Source organism: Anoplolepis gracilipes, chromosome 7 (genome assembly GCF_047496725.1).
Source record: "Anoplolepis gracilipes chromosome 7, ASM4749672v1, whole genome shotgun sequence".
In the NCBI taxonomy this organism is placed as follows: domain Eukaryota; kingdom Metazoa; phylum Arthropoda; class Insecta; order Hymenoptera; family Formicidae; genus Anoplolepis; species Anoplolepis gracilipes.
This window is the reverse complement of record NC_132976.1, coordinates 8576632-8597094: the sequence shown is the minus strand read 5'-3', so window position 1 is coordinate 8597094 and position 20463 is coordinate 8576632. Positions and strand designations below refer to the sequence as shown.

Sequence of the window (20463 nt, the reverse complement as noted above, 5' to 3'; positions counted from 1 at the left end):
TTTAATTTAAATTCTGTTTTTACTTTGAAATACGTGATATTATATAAGGATCGAAAAAGATTAATTAAATTGAGAAGTATATTAGTCATATTGCATATTTTCATACTTTGTAACGTTATAAATTTTGTTAACCAAATAGTGTTTTGTCATTTAATTAAGAAGCAAATCAGTACATGAACAAAGGAATAAATAAGATATTAATAATTTCTTAATTTGCTTTTATAAAAAAAGATTTAATAATTTAAAATTATTTTTTAATTGAACAGTTCTGAATTAATAAGTAAAGCATCGTGTGTCATGTATCATTCCATCACAAGTGACAATTTCAGAAGCATCGAATGAAATTAAAGTGCAAGATCCTTAAGAAAATGAAATTATGCAATGACATCATTGTTATTGAATTATCCATTACCGTCATAACTTGCATTTTTAAAGGAAAAGAAATATAAAGGGAACGCGTAAAAAGAAGTGATAGATTGGGGGAAGAGAATAAAAACTAGGAAAAGACAAGAACTAGAAAGAATATGATATGGAGAACGAAAGGGGCAAGGAAGAAGAGATAGAAGGAATGAAGAAGATACACGTAGGTCGATGGATCAAATGTAGAGGAACAGGAAACAGTCGGAAGGGCGAAAAGAGACGATAAGAGGGCGGGCGGATAGAGAGGGAGAGAGAGAGATGGGTAGGGGAGCCAGAAAAAAATCCGGGGATTTACGCGGAAAGGGCAAAATATTCCCCGCCCAGGCTTCATTCAGCCTCCGATTACGGGGTGGCTTTGGGTGAAAAGCACGCGCTTTCATTGGTCGAGGGGCTAATATGGCGGTGTTAGGGGTTGCAAGGTGGGGCGGGTGTACGCGATATTAAGGGCTGCTTTCATGTCCGACGAGCCAGTTCGTGGTGCGCCGTCGATTGACGCATTTTCCGTCGAGAAGGTGGAGAACGAAGCGTGGAGCGTTCGACAACTTCCTGTGTCTCTCCTCATTCTCCATCCTTCTCAGAATCTCTCGTTTTCTTTTTTCGCATACTTTCTTCCGGCTGGACCATATATTCGGAAGCACACGCGACTCGGCGGGAGATTCAATTTGCGCGCGTGTCACTCGGGAGACAATTTACGATTTGTCAGTGATTTTCGTGGATCGAGTACTGTTTCGTATTCGCCATTTGTTTGCGAATATCGCGAAACTTTGCGTCAGTGATTTTTCGTGGAGAAAGACTTTCTTAGAATGGCCCAGACCTATAATCAGAAGAGAAATGTGTACAGCATCGATCAGATATTGGGTCATGCCAAAGATGAAGGTATGATATATTATATATATTTTCTTTTTTCTAAAAAAACATTCTCGTTGACTGATAGATTTAAGACATTTTTACAAGTGTATATCTGTGCGTATAATTAATATTTTTTCAATTTTGAAAATATTAGCATGTTATTAAAATATGACGAATAAACATACACAGTTTACTTTAGATGTATTTACAAATTAAAATATTAAAACTTTCATTAAAAATATATAATATTCCATTACTGCATTATACATATAATAGTGACAAACTTTAAGGTGAAAAAAAATAATAAACAACTTAGATAAATGTCTGTATTTAGAGACAACTAAATTTAATTGTGATTTTGACATGTGACATTAACTTTGGAAAAGTTCAATATTATTAATTTTTAATAATAATTGTTTTAATAGTGATAATCACATACACACACAGGCATATGCGTGTGTATATATATATATATATATATGTATATATATATGTATAAATTTATTATTTTTTATTATACATTTATTTACTTTTTATAATAAACTTATATTATGTGTGAATTACGTGTAGTATAATAAGATTATAAGATCAAATAAGTTATTTAATTTGCTACAATAGATTTTGTAACTTTCTCTTACTTTATTGCGTTTATCGTATCGCATTGGACAAAACAAACTTTTGATTACATTTATAAATTAAATCATTTTCTTTTGAATAATTTATTAATTTATATATATATATATATATATATATATATACAAACAGTACATTATTTATATATAATGAAACAATCATATCTTCGCTCATGAAACAATTCAAAAATATTCTAGAGCATATTATTTTTATTTGACTAAAGCAATCTCATGATTAGGGCATCCACAAATATATTTTAAAAAGCCTGTTTTAAACATCTAAAATATGCTCATAAAATGAAAAAAATGCTCTATAAATATAGTTCTTAAAAAATTACGCTTTTTTCAAAAAATTTTCAGATATTGTCTAAATCATTTACAAGGGTAAAGTAAAATAAATTTAATGAAAAATTGTTTTGCATTGTATTCTCATTTGACTAAAGAAACTAACTAGATATAAATTTATTTTAGAAAGAACTATGCATTTTAAACCTTATATTATTTTACCCATAAGTGCGTATTTTTGCATATCTTACCCTCACGTGCATAATATTTATATATTTTATTTATTTTTAACATTTCACAAAGTTTTCTTGATTTAGGTGCATGATAATTTTTTCCTGATAATAAACAGGATAATTAGAATAAAAATATATTGCGGCATATCTTTTTGTTATGATTGATAAAGGAATTGACTAGATCAGTAATTCTTAAACAGTGCGCCGCATACTAGTGTGTACTGTGTACCGAGAAGCTTTCTTTTTTATATGCTGAACAGAAAACTCGAGATTCTTTCAATTGTCTCAATGTTCAGCTGTCGATCCTTGTTATAGAATATAGAAGATGAAAGATAGAAGTACACGATGGATTTTTTAATAAATGTAATTAATATAAAAAAATACAATATAAAAACAAAAATATAAAAAATGTAAAAAAATATAAAAACAAGAATACAATGTAAAACAATCTTTCATTAAATTTATTCTACTTTGGCCTTATAAATGATTTAGATAATATCTAAAAATTTTTGGAAAAAGAATAATTTTTTAAGAGCTATATTTTCCTATTTATGGAGCACTTTTTTCATTTTATACAGCATATTTTAGATGTTTAAAACAGGCTTTTTAAAATATATTTTTGGTTGCCCTAATCAAGAGATTGCGATAAGTAGTCCTAATTTTTATTATCTCGAAATCAATCGATTGGAATACGATAGCGACACGAGTACACTTTTTTTCTCACTGTAATAAAGTAAGTCTCCTGAGATGAGCATACATTCAACGAACGAATAATGAGCGAGCAGCAAATGCAAATTTTCACTGTTGAAATTTTAAGATACTTGCGGCACAACAAACGCAAAAGAATATTGATTAATATTCAATTTGCTCACATGAAACGATATTCATCAAACACACACACAAAGGAAATTTTAAATAAATTTATTTTTGCATTCACACATTGCTCTCGTTAGTTGTTTATTTATTCGATGTATATTTATTTCAAGATGATATATCGCGAGAAAAATGCGAGTATTATCTGATAAGATTCATATCGTTCGATAATTTCCCTAACCAACCACCTTTTCGTCATTAAGGATGACTAATCGTTGATTTTGATATCTTTTCATAAATCGTGTGAAAGTATGAAGAGTACGGGTTTTTAATTTTGTTATAATGTATTAGAACATTTTTATTTTTTTTTCAGAAATATGTAAGAAAAGAGAAAATATAAATTAAAAATATATGTATTAGTTATATATGTATAAATTATAGAGTATATATATATATATATACACAATATGTACATTAAGATATGTGTGTAGTTGTTCTAATTATAAGTTATAAATTATAAACAAGAAGTTGTTAAAAAATTTTTTGAATTTTCTTTTATTTTTTTAATGAAAAGAAATTTAAGCTAGAAAAAAATTCAAAACTGATATCTATATTTTTCTAAAATTCTGCTGTTTATGAAAAGATAATAATAAATAAAAAGACATACACATAAGTATATTTTACATCTAAATCTCAAAAAATTGAGAATTATAATTTATAAAAAGTACAAATTTTAATGTGAGAAAAAGTTTTGTATCTTATGAGCTCACATGCCAATTTTAGGATTGCGCGATTAAAGGCAACGTAACGTAATTAGGTCGTCGTGGGTTACAGAATCTGTGGCGACGATCGGTGTAACGTGAATTTACTATACAGTGTTGTGTGACACGCGAGTGCGACATGCGCGCGGTTAGGCTGCGGAGAGAGGCGCACGAAGAGGCGAATTGTTTCGCTGCATGCGCTTTGCAGAATCGTCACGGCATGATAAATCGTGTTATCGAGTTTATAAAGAACTACGTTATTACGTGTACTCGCTACTAGCCGGCTTACAACCGTAGCTTATAGGCAAACAGAACAACGTGGCGATCACTATCCCATGATTTTATTAAACGCACGAACCAACTTTTTTACCTTGCTTATGTATTATCGATTTCAGTTTAAAACAGCTACTGAATCGTATATTTGATCTTGTAATAAAAAATATATTAGATATTGAAATATCAATATGTATAGCTGACTATCTATCTAATCTCTCTTTTTCTTAAAATTAAATAATTAATTTAGATATATATTGTATTTAAATAGAATATTCTTAATAAATCCAAAGCCATATTTATAATGACACATTTTTTTTAAGTTATAACAATACATTTTTGTTATATAAAATATGTTTCTAAATCTGCTAAATCATCACATTTTAGAATTCATATTATCTTAATTATTTAAATATTATTATCTTAATATTTTAATATCTTATTATCTTAATAAACATATCCCTTGAAGGGTCAATAATTTAACTTAGCAATTAAAAATGTTATTTTTAGCAATTAAACTTTATACATATATATAAGTAAACGGTTTAAAATATAAGAACTATTAAATATAAAGAAATATCTTAATTATTTTTAATTACATCTACAATTAATTTAATGCTTAATTTTTAATATAATTTTATTCTTAAATAAAATTATAATTTAAAGATTAATTAGAAAGGATTATTTATAAAAGAAACAATCACGATAGATTCCCCTCGACATTTTTGTTGAAACAAAGTTGACTTCAAACACGTTAAAGCATGCCGATAAAAAAACAAAAAACAAAAAGTTGCTTTCTCACACATTAAGTATACATATACAATTATTCATGTCATGCAAGTATGGCGCTATTTTTAAATTGTCAACTGCAATGATTGAAAAATAGCATTGCTTTTAATGTATAATCTGAAATAATCGGCTCAACGATGCTTTTATCTTGAATTGTGCTCGCGTTTTTTTTCCTTTTTTTTTTACAAAAAATACATTTTATAAAATGAGGATTTACTTAGTTTTTAATTTATACGCGATCAGTGATAACTGCTGTAACGTGAATTTACGGCACGTGAAGTTACGACACGCAAAATTGCGTGTATACATATACATCAAATGTATATTGTCTCTTTAGATGCATGTGTGCAATGTACAAATACAGAAATGCTACGCGTGACGTGCAAACGTTGGAAATCATGTGAACAATGTGTTGCTCCACGACTATAATAAATATATAAATTATTACAAATATAATTTATGTATATTTGCAATGTTTGTATATTCTCACAAACGAATCTATCTATTATAATTCACAAATTAATTTTAAAAGAACACAGTAGCATATAATTTATATTTGATAATGATTACATAAATATTTTACGGTCGCAAATATTTTATTTTTTTATTATTTCTTATTACAATAATGATATAAGATATAATATCATTGTAAAATTATAAATATTATATTCAAATTAAATTATCAAATTAAATCATTGAATCAGAAGAAGATTATTAATATTAATAATACAATATTTATATATATAAATATATAAATGCTTCTTACAATAAAAAAAAGTTGAAATATGTATACATATTTCAACACACGCTGAAATGTTCCTATACTTATATCTCTCTAACCTATACAAAATATATTTATAATAAATTTATATTTTATTATGTATTTTTAGAAAAGAAAAAGAATATTTTTACGGAGGGCTTGTATTTTATAAATTTTCATAAATGCACGTTCTCCACAGCATTTTTTTTGAAACGTGATCTCGTCGCATTTTATCTCGTGGAATACGCGGCTGGCGTATTAACGTAAGTCCTCTTAAGGATTTTATTAGATTTTCAGCGTAAAGTCCTCGGCCACTTATAATCCGCTCCTGTCTCACGAAAGTATATTTCGCCGAACTGGACACATCGCAAATCCTTTTTAACGCTTAACGCTTAGACATATAATCCGCATAAGCGCACAGGCGCCTTACCGGAAGAACGATCACTTCTACAGTGACCTGGACGCAAAATTTGAAAAACACTATTGTTATGTATTCTAATTATTGTGTACGAAAATAAATAATGCTGAAAATTTCTGATTTGTATGCACACGCGTCAGAATATTATATTAATACTATTGAAAGAAAGATTTCTTATCTTTTGTAACACATTGATTATTTTCACAAGGAAAATTTTCCGAGAGGAAACGACGAGATTGATTACTTAGAGTTGCCGAGACTTTAACTGTATTCGCATTAGAGGTGTGATTTTGAAAAGATCTAGGAAATTTTATTACATCAAGGAAATTTTATTGCAAGAAATTTTGGATAATTTCGAAACTTTGTTATAGATATAGTACGTATTGTTTGATATAAGATAGATGTAGTAAGCGCACTAAAATAACAGTATTGATTTTTTGTGTTTATTCCGGTAGTTGCATTATTTATTTAATGTCTTAAAATTTTTTCACTTTACACGCAATATATAATCTAGATGATATATATAAATAATATAGATGTCATATTATAGTATATATTTCTGTATTTCTATATTTTATGATCTTTTCATAAAAGAAAAGATTCATCTATTAAATTGTTATATATCACAAATGCTTGAATATTTATAAACATTTATACCATAGTAAGAATGACACTTTGAAATAATATAATTTTCTAGGAAAAAAGCTTGTGCGTAGGCGAGAAAGTTTAAAGGAATATGAAGTGTCCACCGTAACGCAAAATGAAAATCCTTGTCATATCAAAATAAAGTTGCATTATATTCACCATTTATTATTATTTTTTTTTTATAATAAGTACACTGTTATATAGTTATTAATTTATATTTATAAAGTGCTATTTATAAATTGCTATTTATAAGTCTTGCTGATTTTTTCTGCTTGTCTTTATAAACTATCTAAAGGTTTTTATCGCTAATCATTGACAATTTTCGGTGATTTCTTCGATTCCATCATAACAGAGTGATTGGCGACATGTGCCCACGATTGACACGGTAAATAAATTTTTAATTTCGCTGCTACCCAGAGTCACCCTTTGCGCTATCTCTACCCTACTCTACCCTACCCTACCCTACCCTACCCTACCCTACCCTGCTTTGGGCCTGGTCCACATCAGGCGTCGGCGCACCGTAGATTTAATAAAAAGCAGTGGAGAGCTAAGCATCAAGTGGGTACTCCATTGTGCCCCGGCATAAAAACATTGAAATCTCTCTATTCAGCTTGGATTAGTACGACGGTGCTTCTCTCTCTTTCTCTCTCTTTTGGTACGCGTATGCGTGTGAAAGCCCGTGCGTGCACACAGACATAACATGCGTGAGTATAACGTGCGCCGCCGGGCAATGTGCACGCTTACATTTTCAATCGTTTCTCTCGGTTCATCCTATCACAACTGCTTGCTGTGTATCGACACCGAAAAGTAGGATTAGCATTATTACGCACGAGTAGTAAATGCTTGTCTAATTAGCCCGAATGGAGACGCGCTGGACGGGATGTATGCGCGCCACAAAGATGGATAATTTGTAATCTTACGGTCATTCGAAATGGTTACCTCATGTTGCTGGCAAAGCCTCGTAAAGTGAAATGCTCTTAATGATATAAATCTGAATTACAAGTAAATTAAACTAATGAGAAGCTGAAAAAATTAATACACCTGTTTCTGATGCTCTAGCTGTCAATGTGACATTTGCGCTTTCTGTCGAGGATATTTAAATATATAAAGTGAGACTTGGGGTGATGGTTTTGACAAACGGTTTTTTCATTGAAAAGAGATCAACAATATTTTCTTAGGTAGACTATATTTAGGTATACTATAGTTAGGCAGAGCTCAGGCTTTTGTGCTAAATAAACGAAGTTTTAAGCCAGTATTTTATATATTAATATTTAGTGCTAAATGGTTTATTGGTTGATTAAAACTAATTTATAGCATATACAGAAATTAAATAAGTTACGTTTATCAAGCTAGATATTATTTCCTAGAAGATGTGGCATAGTGTAATATGAAGCGATTTCGTGGAAACGTACTCTTGAAGCAGATTATAATTTAATGTGAAATTAGTCGGGGCGTACGCGCATAAGCGGATGTAGACGAAGTCGTAGCGAACCGTTGTAACTTTGTAATTGCTGCTTCGGTCTCAGGTCCTTATCCAATTTATATGCATTAATCTAAAGCGCGATATGCAGTTAGCTGAGCTTAATTAGCCCAGTTCGCGGAACTAATGATGAGGATGCAATTCACATCAATGTTATCAATAGATCAGTGGCGTTGTGGTTGTAAACATCAATATAAACCTAACCATATCTCAATAAGCAATAAATACATGTAATATATGTCATATTTGTAATATATGTCATATAGTTTTTCTATCGACGTATAAAGATATTAAAAACTTTTTTCTGCTACTTTTCAGCGTTTAAAAATTATTCTATTGATATATATGATTATAATATATGTTTTTTTTATTATTTTTATATTTTTATATTTTATTATTTTATTATTTTATATTATATCGATTTTTAATAGTTTCTTCTATAATTATATAAAATTGTTTTAAATATTTCTGTTGATTTTTTAATTTTTTATATAAAAATATGTTAAAGTTAAGAGATATGTATATGTATTAAGAAAATTCAAATATTCTTAAATCGTAATAGGTTTTTCATTTTTTCCTCAAACAGAAAAATGTATTAGTTTTGTATCACATGAAGTTTTCAATAACGAGTTTGACCGCATGAAAAGCTCGAATACTTTTGTCAAAGACTTATAGAAAGCTGCTGCTTCTTGTAAAAGATGAGAAGATCGCTCGTATCGTTTTCAACATTACCGACACGACAAAAGATTCAAAGAGGAATAATAAATCGTAGCGGCAATTTGTGACGCACGTGTGTATGTATATATCACTTCTTATAGGTGTCAAAGAGGTAACAAGGTTTGTCGCGATGCTCGATTTTTATCACCCGTCAAGTTTCGCCGTGGCACTTTTACCGCGATGCATTTTTATGGAATCCAAGAGATATTTCTGCTACTTTTCGCTCGCGCAAACCGGCGGGGCGACATCCTTGCGTCATCTCGTCGAGCGCATCAAGTGTAATGGTTCGTTCTTTCCGTCTTTTTTTTTTTTTTTAAACTCGTTAAACTCGATGGATTTATTTTTAACGCGTCAAGTGCCTTTTGAAATTACATGCAGATCAACCGAATTGTTATTATTTGAACGTTCGCACAATATCTCGCGCCAATTGCACGAGCGTTTTTCAAACATTTTTGCGCGTATCGATCCGACGTTGTAGAGTCGTCAGTTTTATAACAAAGTTGTTGAAAAATAATCGCCACATATTAATCGTCAATTATTTAAATTTTTAATATAAATGTAAAAAAATAGACACAAGAGATATGTAGATGAATACAAATTTCATGTAAATTACAATATAATTTAATAATCGCTTCTCCGCGAAAATTCCATCTTATTGCGAAGATATTGTCTTATTGCGAGATTATTTATCCTATTGTTTTATTCACAAATTTAAGCCATTTTTGCGCGATTAACTGATGATCCTGAAAGGTTCTCCGTATAAAAATCGACATACGGGGCACGATTTGATTTCTCGCCTAACACGAATCGAACGAAATACATATCTTTTCTACGCGTAGTTTACTCTAATAGGGCTTTAAGCCCTCGTCGATGTTCGCGCAAAGACAGAACGAGTGGTCATGGTAAAAAATATGACTGAGGGAGGACTAGGCGGGATGCGATCGCCGGGAAGGGCATGTGTTGCACAGGGGTTATACAGCAAGGCTGTTGCTGTATCGTGACAGAGAGAAGAGGAGGAGAAGGTGGAAGAAGGGTGGGCAGAGTGTGCACTCGTGATATTTGCTAATCACTGACAGCGACGGCTTTTAAGTACTGTCGAGCACATACGTATAATGTGCGCACTTACATTTGTAGGGTATTTCGCGGGCGTGTACACGCGTGTACGCGCGGGTGGATGTATGGAGCGGTGAAACGAAAAAAAAAAAAAAAAAAAACAAGAAAAAAAAGATGAAGCGAGGCTTAAAAATTGGCAAATCCGCCGATCGGACGTCATCGGCGTATCGGTTATATCGGTACCGGTCGTTGTGCGGCTTAAAAATGAAATTGCGCCCGTATCTCCCCGCTGTTGCCGCCGCTGCCGCCGCCGCCGCCAGAGTCGGTATATCAGGCAAAACGACAATTTCGTTTTGGCAACGCGAATGGTTAATCGCCTCGATCGTCTCCCCGCGCGCTCAAGTATCGGAGCTACTGTTTGACGTATTTGACGTATTTAACAAGCGGAAATGCGCCGATAAATGTAAAGGGTCGGAAATTTTCTCGCGTCTTATCTGGTAATAAGTTTGATCAGTTATGAATGGTTCTTTGATTTGATGTCAAAAGCGGTCTTAAACTTTTATATTAATCGCGTTTGACATATGAATTTATAAGCACAGATACAGGTTTTAGAAATTTTGTTTTAGGAAGCTATTATGTAACTATTTATAATTTCGATCTGAAACGTGAGTCTTTGACTGGTAAATTCTATCGTGAATGCATTGGGGGATTCCGTTCTTTAAGTTATTATAAATCTTATCGAAATTTGAACAAATTTAGCCGCACTTCGGTTGTGAACGATAATTTCCGTACCTTATTCCGATCGACATTGAGTTTCTACTCGTTCGCGAGAGATTGAAAATATTCCGATTGTTTCGGATATTATTCGCATGTTTATAATAGATTAAGTGACAAAAAACGAATATTATTCTGATCGGAAACAATTCCGAATAGATAATAGCTCTTGTAATAGTTTATGAAGGAATTAAATTGATAGGGAGGAAAATAAAATTCAAAATTGTACGTTTATTATTCAACTTTTGTGCAATGGAAAATTATTGTTATTACACAGTATATAATTATATTTCAGTGCAGTGATATAAAGTATAAGAAATCAATACAAACTGATTTTATTAATAGAAAGTAAATTAATAAAAATAACAAGAACACATGTGGATGTTTGTAAAAAAAAAAAAAAAAAACCGTTTTCTTATTTTATCAAATAAAGTCTATTATATAGACTTTAATTGCAAGACACTAATTGTTTTTTATAAAATATAATTTTATAAAACTTGCGTGAAATAAATTTTTTAATTTCTTTATTATCTAAATTTATTCAAGCATAGATTTAATATAAAGTTTTTACTAATGGTTGTTTACTTCAAGTAACAATTATTATTAGATATTAATGTTTTAAATTATATTTAAGAAAATTGTATCAAGTAAAATGAGTAGACAAAACCACGCCATCAAAGTTGTGTATCATTGATTTTAGATCACGCGACATCATCTGACGCCGTCGTCGATGGCGGTGACACGGAGCTCGGTCACTTGAGCGATCATCAGATCAACGACGCGTTGCACGATCCCTTGAACCTGGGTGAATCTGATCGACCACGCAAGGTGCGAAGGTCCCGCACGACTTTCACGACTTATCAGCTACACGAACTCGAGAAGGCGTTCGGGAACACGCAGTATCCGGACGTGTTCACCAGGGAAGAGCTGGCAATGAGATTGGATCTCTCAGAGGCGAGAGTACAGGTACTTTTGATAAGATTTAATTATTGCAGAAGGAACGTGTGAAAGAAAATATTTTGCGGAAATGAGAAAAGTTCTTACAAAAGTTTTGAAACGTAAAGTAAGTTAGAAATTCGTGGCAGGCGCGGCTTTCTTAAATATATTTCAAATAATAAAATAATATAAAATAAATAAATTATGTAAAAAATACAATATAAAAGTAATAAATTTAAATTATCTAACATTAGAAAAATGAATTTTTTTTCTCTTTATTAAATATCGTGTTTTGTGAAAATAAAATATATAGTCTCGAAACTCTCGATCGCCAAATACTTTGAAAAGATTAGCTTATATTATTTCCGCACAAGGACTGAGTTGAATATTTCAAATGTGGCTTGAAGAGAAAGAAGGAAAGAAGTCAGGCTAGATTTTGCCAGACGACGAGACAGTTGCAGAAGCATAATTAACCTTTCACCGCTTTGGCTGGACGAATTCACAAAGCCCGAAAGGCACGCGTGTGTCGTTGAATTTCACGCATTTGATAGTGGCATTCGCAAGTTTTGTAAGTAGTTTGAATAACGAGCTTTAGATTCGCCTAGCACAATGAAGTTCAGAAAGCTATCTACGAGCTCGTATATAAATTTTGTGTTAAATGTAGGGAGAATTCTGATAAAAGAAAAATCAAAACAATATAAAATCATATATATATATATATATAATATTTGTTAACAAAACTTGTTTGAATAACCATTGCCACATGTTTCTTATTTAATTTTACTTATAGATTTATTTTGCTCCATATGAATAAATCTGATGTTTTCATAACATTATATTGCGATTAGTGTAAATATAATATAAACACGTAAACATATAATATAATAAATGTAATTTGATTTTTCACATGCAACAATCGTCATGTAAATTAATTCCTGAATGGATCTTACGAAGTAAGAAGGATTCTGACGAGCGTCAAGCATGCTCGAGTGTTTGTAGGATTACGCTTGGACGACTTAGCCTCAAGGCGCGAGTCACTTAACTAATTAGCGACTATTGTATCATAAAATTTTCCGCTACCGTTTTCCATCTGTAATTTTGCGAAACACACGCTACGCCTCGAATCCATCAATGGTTAATTCCACAGAAGGGGGTTGCCCCGCATATAGAGAATAGACAGCAATGTAATCTGCTTTGGAATTACTTGAAAGCAGCATCCCTGAAAATTCAAGTACGTTGCAATGCTGGGGTATATTTCAATCCACAATAACTAGTAGACATCTTTTCCATATATCCACAGAGAATTATATTTTCTTTGCATCTCTCTCATTCGAATATATATTATCTCAAAAATAGATTAATTTTCGCGATTACATATATATAGATGTAATTGTGTAAGAAACATTTTAATTTGCAAATAGAAATCAATGAGAATTGTAGTTAATTAAGTTGGTAATTTATTGTATTTGTGCAACTTGATAAAATTACTTTAAATTAATCACATTAGAGAATGACATCTATTATAAAGAGAAATGAGTACACATTATACGCGATGCGGTAACGATTCTTGACAGATGTTGGATAAGAAAAGAACCTCTTATTGATTTCCTCAAAAAACCAATATCCTCGAATCAGTGCGTCCTTGGAATCGCCGATTCAATTGTTTGACTCTGATGTATGACAAAGAAACTGTCGACACACAATTTTGGAAGGAGACGCACACTTGTACGCATTTCTACACGTATGTGTATATAGTATATAAATTCTATATATATATATATATATATATATATATTCACATGGATGAAAGAGAGAGAGAGTGCGAAGGGTTGTGCGTAGGGCTGCCGGCGGAAGGGTGGCGATGATGCTGAAAAGAGATGGAGAACATTCCGATTGGCCCATTGTGGTACAGCGGAGCGACAATGCCGGCAATTGGCCGTCGCTCGACAAAACCGCTAAATGATCCGCCGCGGCGCAGCCGGTGTGCCACGGCCACTTTATTTCAATCTAGGAAATCCTCCTGTCCCCTTCCCCTTTTTCTCTCTCTCTTTCTCCCTCGCGTCGATTTTAGATGCAAAATTACCCCATTTTTCGGTATTAACTCGACTGGCCGATATATCGACGATCGCGCGTATGGTAATGCAATCGCGAGTCGTTTCTGACGTTTCCTATACCCTGACAGGCGATTCGCGATCGCTGGACGTTTCGAGGGAATTTTCACGAGCTTTTGTGGACATCGCGACGCGATTTTATGAAATTTTTACGAATTACTCTTTACTGCGTTATATCTATTCACTGCAATATATTCTGAAAAAAAAATATTCTTCTCTTTTATTTAATATTTTTTGATCAATCTGGCATTGACTTTTATGTAACGATACATATTAAATTATCACGATTCGAAAGCTTCGGGAAATACATTTTTTATAATCCTTTTTTAAATACTGTTTGTCGAGTATTTTTTTTGATAAATAATACATCTATTCTTATTACATAAAAAAATCTATTTGAAAGATATATTAGATAATAAGATATATAAAATATATAAGATAATATAAATCAAGATTTATAAGACAGATATATGAGATGATTTTTATGTAATATATAATTCAGAGAAAAAATAAGAGCAAATTTTACTAAGAACTTAATAGAGAAAACTTATTAAAGGTTTGATTAAAAAATAAATGTATATATTTGAAAGTTTTTAATTTTTCGATCGACAAAAATCTTCAGATCCATCCGTAAACTGTGAAAGCATTACCGGTAATCATGGTAAATGATTCAAGAGATTAATAGGGCAGTTATGGAAACGCGTCAGCATTGCAAACTTTCGAGTTCGCGGTGGGTCGCTTAAATAGCGCAAGGTTTGCGAGCACTTAGGCGTTAAAGGCTATTCAGAAGCGATTAAATAATTAACAGCAATTAGGCAATTAAATTTCCTGCCCTCGTCTCGCAACGCTGACCTCTCTCCCTCGCTCCAAGTTATTTCTCTCTTCCTTCTCGATGCCATTTGCTTCTCTCCGCTTACGTTCCCGATTTTCCCACGTCGCTTGATTTTATTCTGCTATCCGACCGAACTAACTTGCTAATCTATTACAATCTAACTGGCTGTAAGTCACAGCTGTATTTCACAGTTTACGGATGGATCTGAAGATTTTTGTCGATCGAAAAATTAAAAACTTTCAAATATATACATTTATTTTTTAATCAAACCTTTAATAAGTTTTCTCTATTAAGTTGTTAGTAAAATTTGCTCTTATTTTTTCTCTGAATTATATATTACATAAATCATCTCATATATCTGTCTTTTAATCAATTATAGTTAATGTTGTCGTACGCGATAAATTATAATCTTTGGCGCTTTTTATGAGAAGACACTAATAAATTATGCAGAGATAATTATATTAGTTTTATTTTCACTTTTACTAATGAATCTATTCTAGTAGTTTCTTTAATTAGAATATTGATTATTTAACATTGTATTCTTTGGATATTGTTATATATATTATATATATTGTACATACATTTTTACGCAAATCAATTTTCTACCTATAATTTTTAATGTTCTCTTAAATATTTTTTTCTCCTTTTTTAAACATTTTTAAAACATATTTATTATCAAAACTTTATTATTCAAGATGTAATAAAAAAATCTTCTCTTTCCTTTTTTCTTCCTCTCTTCTCTTGTTTTCTATTCCACTGCTTCTTCTGGTACCCACGAAAAATCGGAATAACTCGAGTGGAAAGCGAAAGCATTTATACGGCAACCGGACCAGCGATAGGGTCGCCGGGGGTAGACGAGGATAGAACTGAAGGCAGGGGTTGCTGCCACTCAGGGGTACGAAGGAAATCAGGATAATTGTTAACAATTAGCTTAATCAACCTCGAGAGCAAGCTTTTGTTGGCCGCTCTGATACGCACGCCTGGGGTTCTCATGCACATCCCTTTTCTGCCAATTTCGAATTTTCGTGACGAATGTTTTAATATTTCCTGATCAATGATGATCGGGAAATCTAAAATCAGTGATGAAGAACTCTAATCTCTTAACAGATTAATTAGACTAATATACTAGTGATTATAATCTCTTATTTAAAGTATCATAATAGATTATTTTCCAATGGTTATATAATATTATTTCATATCAATGAACATAATGAAATGTTAAATGTTGATTGTGTAAAGTGTCTCTTTTTTTGTTTCAGGTCTGGTTTCAAAATCGACGTGCGAAATGGCGCAAGAAGGAAAAGGCTTTGGGTAGAGATACCAGTTTCATGCACGTCGAGCAAGGCGGTGAGTTTGTGAAGGATAATAATTTAAATCGATTTTTAATCGAATAAATTGTGGCGTGAATGACTTTTTGCTTCCAATACAAATAAAAAAAGAGGAAATTTTTTAAATAAAACAAGCAATTTTATATGTGTGTGCAACTGTTGATTATATTAAATATTTTATTTGACAAAATTATTACGAGTAAAATATGATTTGTAACGTTTTTTGTCACGTTTTTAGCTATGATACGCTTTAGATAAAAAAAAAAAAAAAATATTTCTTTGAATTATTCGTATATGTAAAAACTGACTCATATCTATAATAAGGGACTGATTTGTCGCGGATCAATCGCGAAAGCTCGTTTTCATCCACCGTTTGCTTGTTCGCTTCGCTGTAACGTGGTAACGCGAGTGTTTCACTAATACGTGCAAGAGAAGGGCGACGAAGCTCGGAATTACGAAGGGTAGATGCAATCGACGACAATTACGTCTAATTTCAGTGTCGGCCGTCGCAGCCATCACGCGCGAATGATATAGAATAGAAACCTGGCCGATTAATTTTTCATGAAACGCTCTGTGGATATAAAACTTGTGCACGATGAGTCGGATTGGTGACGAGAAAAAAATTCTACTAATGACTTTGCGACCTTGTGTGACATTTTAATCAATTTCATTAATTACATTTAACCGCAAAAACTTTAAAATCTTTTTCGTTATGTTAGTTTGTGAATATATTTGCAATGTTAATGTCAAATGCTTAGAAAAAGAAGGTACGAATGAATATCTCACGTTCATATTATTTTGATAAAAAAGAAGACAAGATAAAAATAAGATGGAAAGGCAAAATTAATTTTCTCTAAATTAAAGATAAACATAGAGGATATACTTAAAAGTGAAAATAAGCCAACTCTTTATGGTGTTTAATACACCTTGAAGTTTCTCTCTAAAAAGATTCAGAGTTTTAGTAAATTGATTTATATTTAATATAAACAAAACAAAATTATAATGCAGTAATAATTATATTAAAATACAATGTTTTTCAAGAATATAAATATACATAAATAAAAAATATAAATGAAGATTATCAGTATCTAGCAAAAATACTTGGAGTACAGAGGATTTTACATACAGAAGAATCTATAAATAAAAATAGATTATCAACATCCGTCACTTCTGTTCGCAGGTGTCAATGAATTGTCTCTTCACGCGCGGCTGCTGCAAACTGCTGGCGGTGTCCCAGGCGCGGACTCCTCTGGACCACCGACCGGCGCGTTCCCTTGGTTCATCCCGCCGGTGTTCCCGCCACCCTGGCCCGCGAGCGCGCCCAAGTTGCCACCGTTACACGCCATTCTGTCGCAATATATCGGACTGCCGTTGTCGCAGAATCTGGCGTCGCTCAGTACAATGCTGCCGGTGAACTGCCTAAACCCAAGCTCGTCGTTGAATCACAGTAACGTGAATGGCCACTCGCTGGGCGGCCATCTGCACGGCGGGCATCCCCTGAACCTGGGGGTGCAGAGCATACCGCAGAACCTGAGCTCGAAGAACGACAAGGACGAGGACTCGGCGTCGTCCGACGACGAGATCAGGAAGCAGAGCGCGGAAGTGCTGAGAGTGAAGGCGGAGGAGGCGCTACGCAAGGCGGACAATTAACTGTGAGAGCTCTTACGGACTTTTGTAAATATGAGGAACTTGTTCCCCGGGAATCTCACCCATATTTGATACCAACGTAAATGTTTCGTACGCGGCATAAACCTACAATGTGCGTGAACAGAATTCTCTTGGTTATTATCAGGTTCAGAGATATTTATTTTGCGTCGTTTGCGCGATTCGATATCGACGGGCATTTTAATATACAAAATGTTTCGGAAAAAAACGCACTTATTTCACATTTTAATTGTGAAAAAAATGAACATCAGGTACATCTTGCTATTTTAACAAAGAATTTATTAATAATAATTTATTTTTGCATCCAGCATGTACTCCGTCAGACAAGGTCTAAAAATCGAGTAGCATATGTTAGAGCAGGAAGTAAACGACATTTGATATTAATTTGGTTATTCATTATTCATCATATTGGTGATACTGTTAATTTTTAATATATTTGATCAGTGTTCGATATTGTTGAATTATTTATACGCTTCAATCCTAATTAGGAATCTGTGCAAGACGCAATTATAAGTTTACTATGTATTAGTTATCGATATTAATTAGTTGGTGAGTAAACATGCTCTTTTGATCTGAAGACGAAACGGGTCATGGAATTCGATCAATCTGGTCGTGTGATATGAAATTATTATATAATGAAGCATTCTCAAAACAAAAGAAAAACGAAAATATATAACCTTGAATAATAACATGTGATAAAACAAATCTGAAATAACTTTTAAACAGAACAATACGTAGTTTTTCCTCCCTAAAAATTAAATTCAAATCTTAATAAAATAATCTAATGTCAATATATTTTTTTGATTACAGAAAAAAGAGAAACATACATTTGATTTACAAATGATAATTTATAAAATTTAGAAAATTCATTATATTGCACATAATTATGCCCTTCATCGAATAAATTTGATTGACAAAATTGAGGAATTACAGAAACCACTAACAGCTTATAAAGAGAAAAAACTAGTTATTTTTTCTTTTACTAAAATTTATATTTCTAATTAAACTGTACATCTTTCTTTCTCTTTCTCGCTATTAACATGGTCAATTTTCAACAAGTTAATTCACTGATTCTATCAGCGTTTCCGCGAAACATCGAAATGAGATTTCAGAAATGCAGTATCGCACATAGCGCGGCGTTATATGATATTATACATCGTTATTCTAATTATTTAATACTGCTCATTTTGTTACTCGACGATGATGTAACAATCTGTTCCATCGATATCGAAAACTCGTTTCTCGAGGTGAATCAGGTTAATTGTTACGCTAGGCTAAATATGACTAGACTATATATTATTTAATGTGTGATAAATAATTTATAAACTTTTTTTTACTTATTTAATTAAATATTAAAAATATATAAAAAATATATAAAAAAAGAAAGACATAAAGAAGAATTCTTCTGATAGATTTGCATCTAGACATTATTGTCTATGCAATAATCGTACATACAAACTAGTCGAAGCATTGCGTTGCTAATTAATTATCTAGAAGATATATTTAATTTAATTTGATTTATGATTAGGACAAAAATATTATGAGATGTCATATTTATCCTGTGTCACAATATCCAAGATGTAAAAAGATAGATGCGAATACACAGGAGTGTAGAATTCCTTCCAAATGTTGTACAGAATCTCGCCTGCGTATGTATTGTATCAGATGAAGTGTATTATGCGCGAAAGGAAGTTTTGTAAAATATATGTATTATATTACCATTAGACATGTTATATATACATATGTACCATATATATCAATTATAGACTTTGTGTAAATATGTAGGTTATTCATTAAGTTAAAGAAATATATTGCACTTATGAAGAATCATGCAGAATTATTTCTTCAAAAACTAATATATAATAAAACTAATATTTGCCAGCTCAAACTAAACAGTTTTCTTAAAATTAAGCTTAAATAAATTAGAGATAAATCTCAGATAATTATTAAAATTCGTATGTAATAATTCGTCTATAAAAATTCATACGTAATAATTTGCCTTAATAAAACAAAAAAAATTAATTGATACAAATATTTGGAATTAAAGAGAAAATGAAACTTTGACAGTCGATGAAAGTAAAGCGCTCAAAAATCATCAGGAAGCGCCACTAATTGCATATCTTTTTTTGATATCTATAAATGTCATGTATTATATAGTAGTGATCTTTGCTTGCGTATCACTGTTAATAAGCCGCAGGTGCTTTTCGCACCCGTTCGAGCCCACTCTAATTCATCCTGTTCGAAGGCAATTCACAAGAGGGAGGGGGTGTACTACAAAATCACTTCCGCGTCATTAATCATGAAAAGATTTGGCGTATTGGCCGCGTCATTACGACGATTTCCTGAATTCCGCTCGCAGCTGGCAGTGCACGAATTCCCACGGATCCTAAAACGCCCGCGCGTTTAATCGTGCTCCCGCTCTTTCCCTCCAGTCTGTACGCATTTTCCGTCGTTCAAAGTGAATTTCGTTTCAGGAAGAGAGGAGGGGGACGCCCGGGACCCGGGCGCATCCCGGCGTGAACGCCGGTAACACGCACAACGGCAATTACAATCCGGCCAATTTATCCGCGTTATCAGAAATTTATCTGTCGCGCGAAGGGCGAAGGCCGCACGGCAAACGCGAGAATCATCGTTATCGCCGGCGTTATCGCGCGGGAAGGTAATTATTGCACCACCTGCTTGGCGGTCT

General features: G+C 32.4%; 1 protein-coding gene across 1 annotated transcript; it reads left to right on the top strand.

Moving 5' to 3' along the window:
* The first annotated feature begins 698 nt into the window (after window positions 1–698).
* Hbn (aristaless related homeobox homeobrain) lies at window positions 699–19160 on the top strand. The gene is made up of 4 exons (XM_072896232.1): window positions 699–1296; window positions 11603–11868; window positions 16041–16128; window positions 17290–19160. The coding sequence occupies exons 1-4, from the start codon at window positions 1224–1226 to the stop codon at window positions 17757–17759; spliced, it is 897 nt and encodes a 298-aa protein (XP_072752333.1). The 5' UTR covers window positions 699–1223; the 3' UTR covers window positions 17760–19160.
* The last annotated feature ends 1303 nt before the right edge of the window (window positions 19161–20463 follow it).

Bases quoted from the DNA above. Each gene is read 5' to 3' on its own strand.
- Hbn (XM_072896232.1), top strand. From the start codon at position 1,224: ATGGCCCAGACCTATAATCAGAAGAGAAATGTGTACAGCATCGATCAG. The intron at 1,297-11,602 runs GTATGATATATT...CATTGATTTTAG, and splicing joins GGGTCATGCCAAAGATGAAG to ATCACGCGACATCATCTGAC. The intron at 16,129-17,289 runs GTGAGTTTGTGA...TTCTGTTCGCAG, and splicing joins CATGCACGTCGAGCAAGGCG to GTGTCAATGAATTGTCTCTT.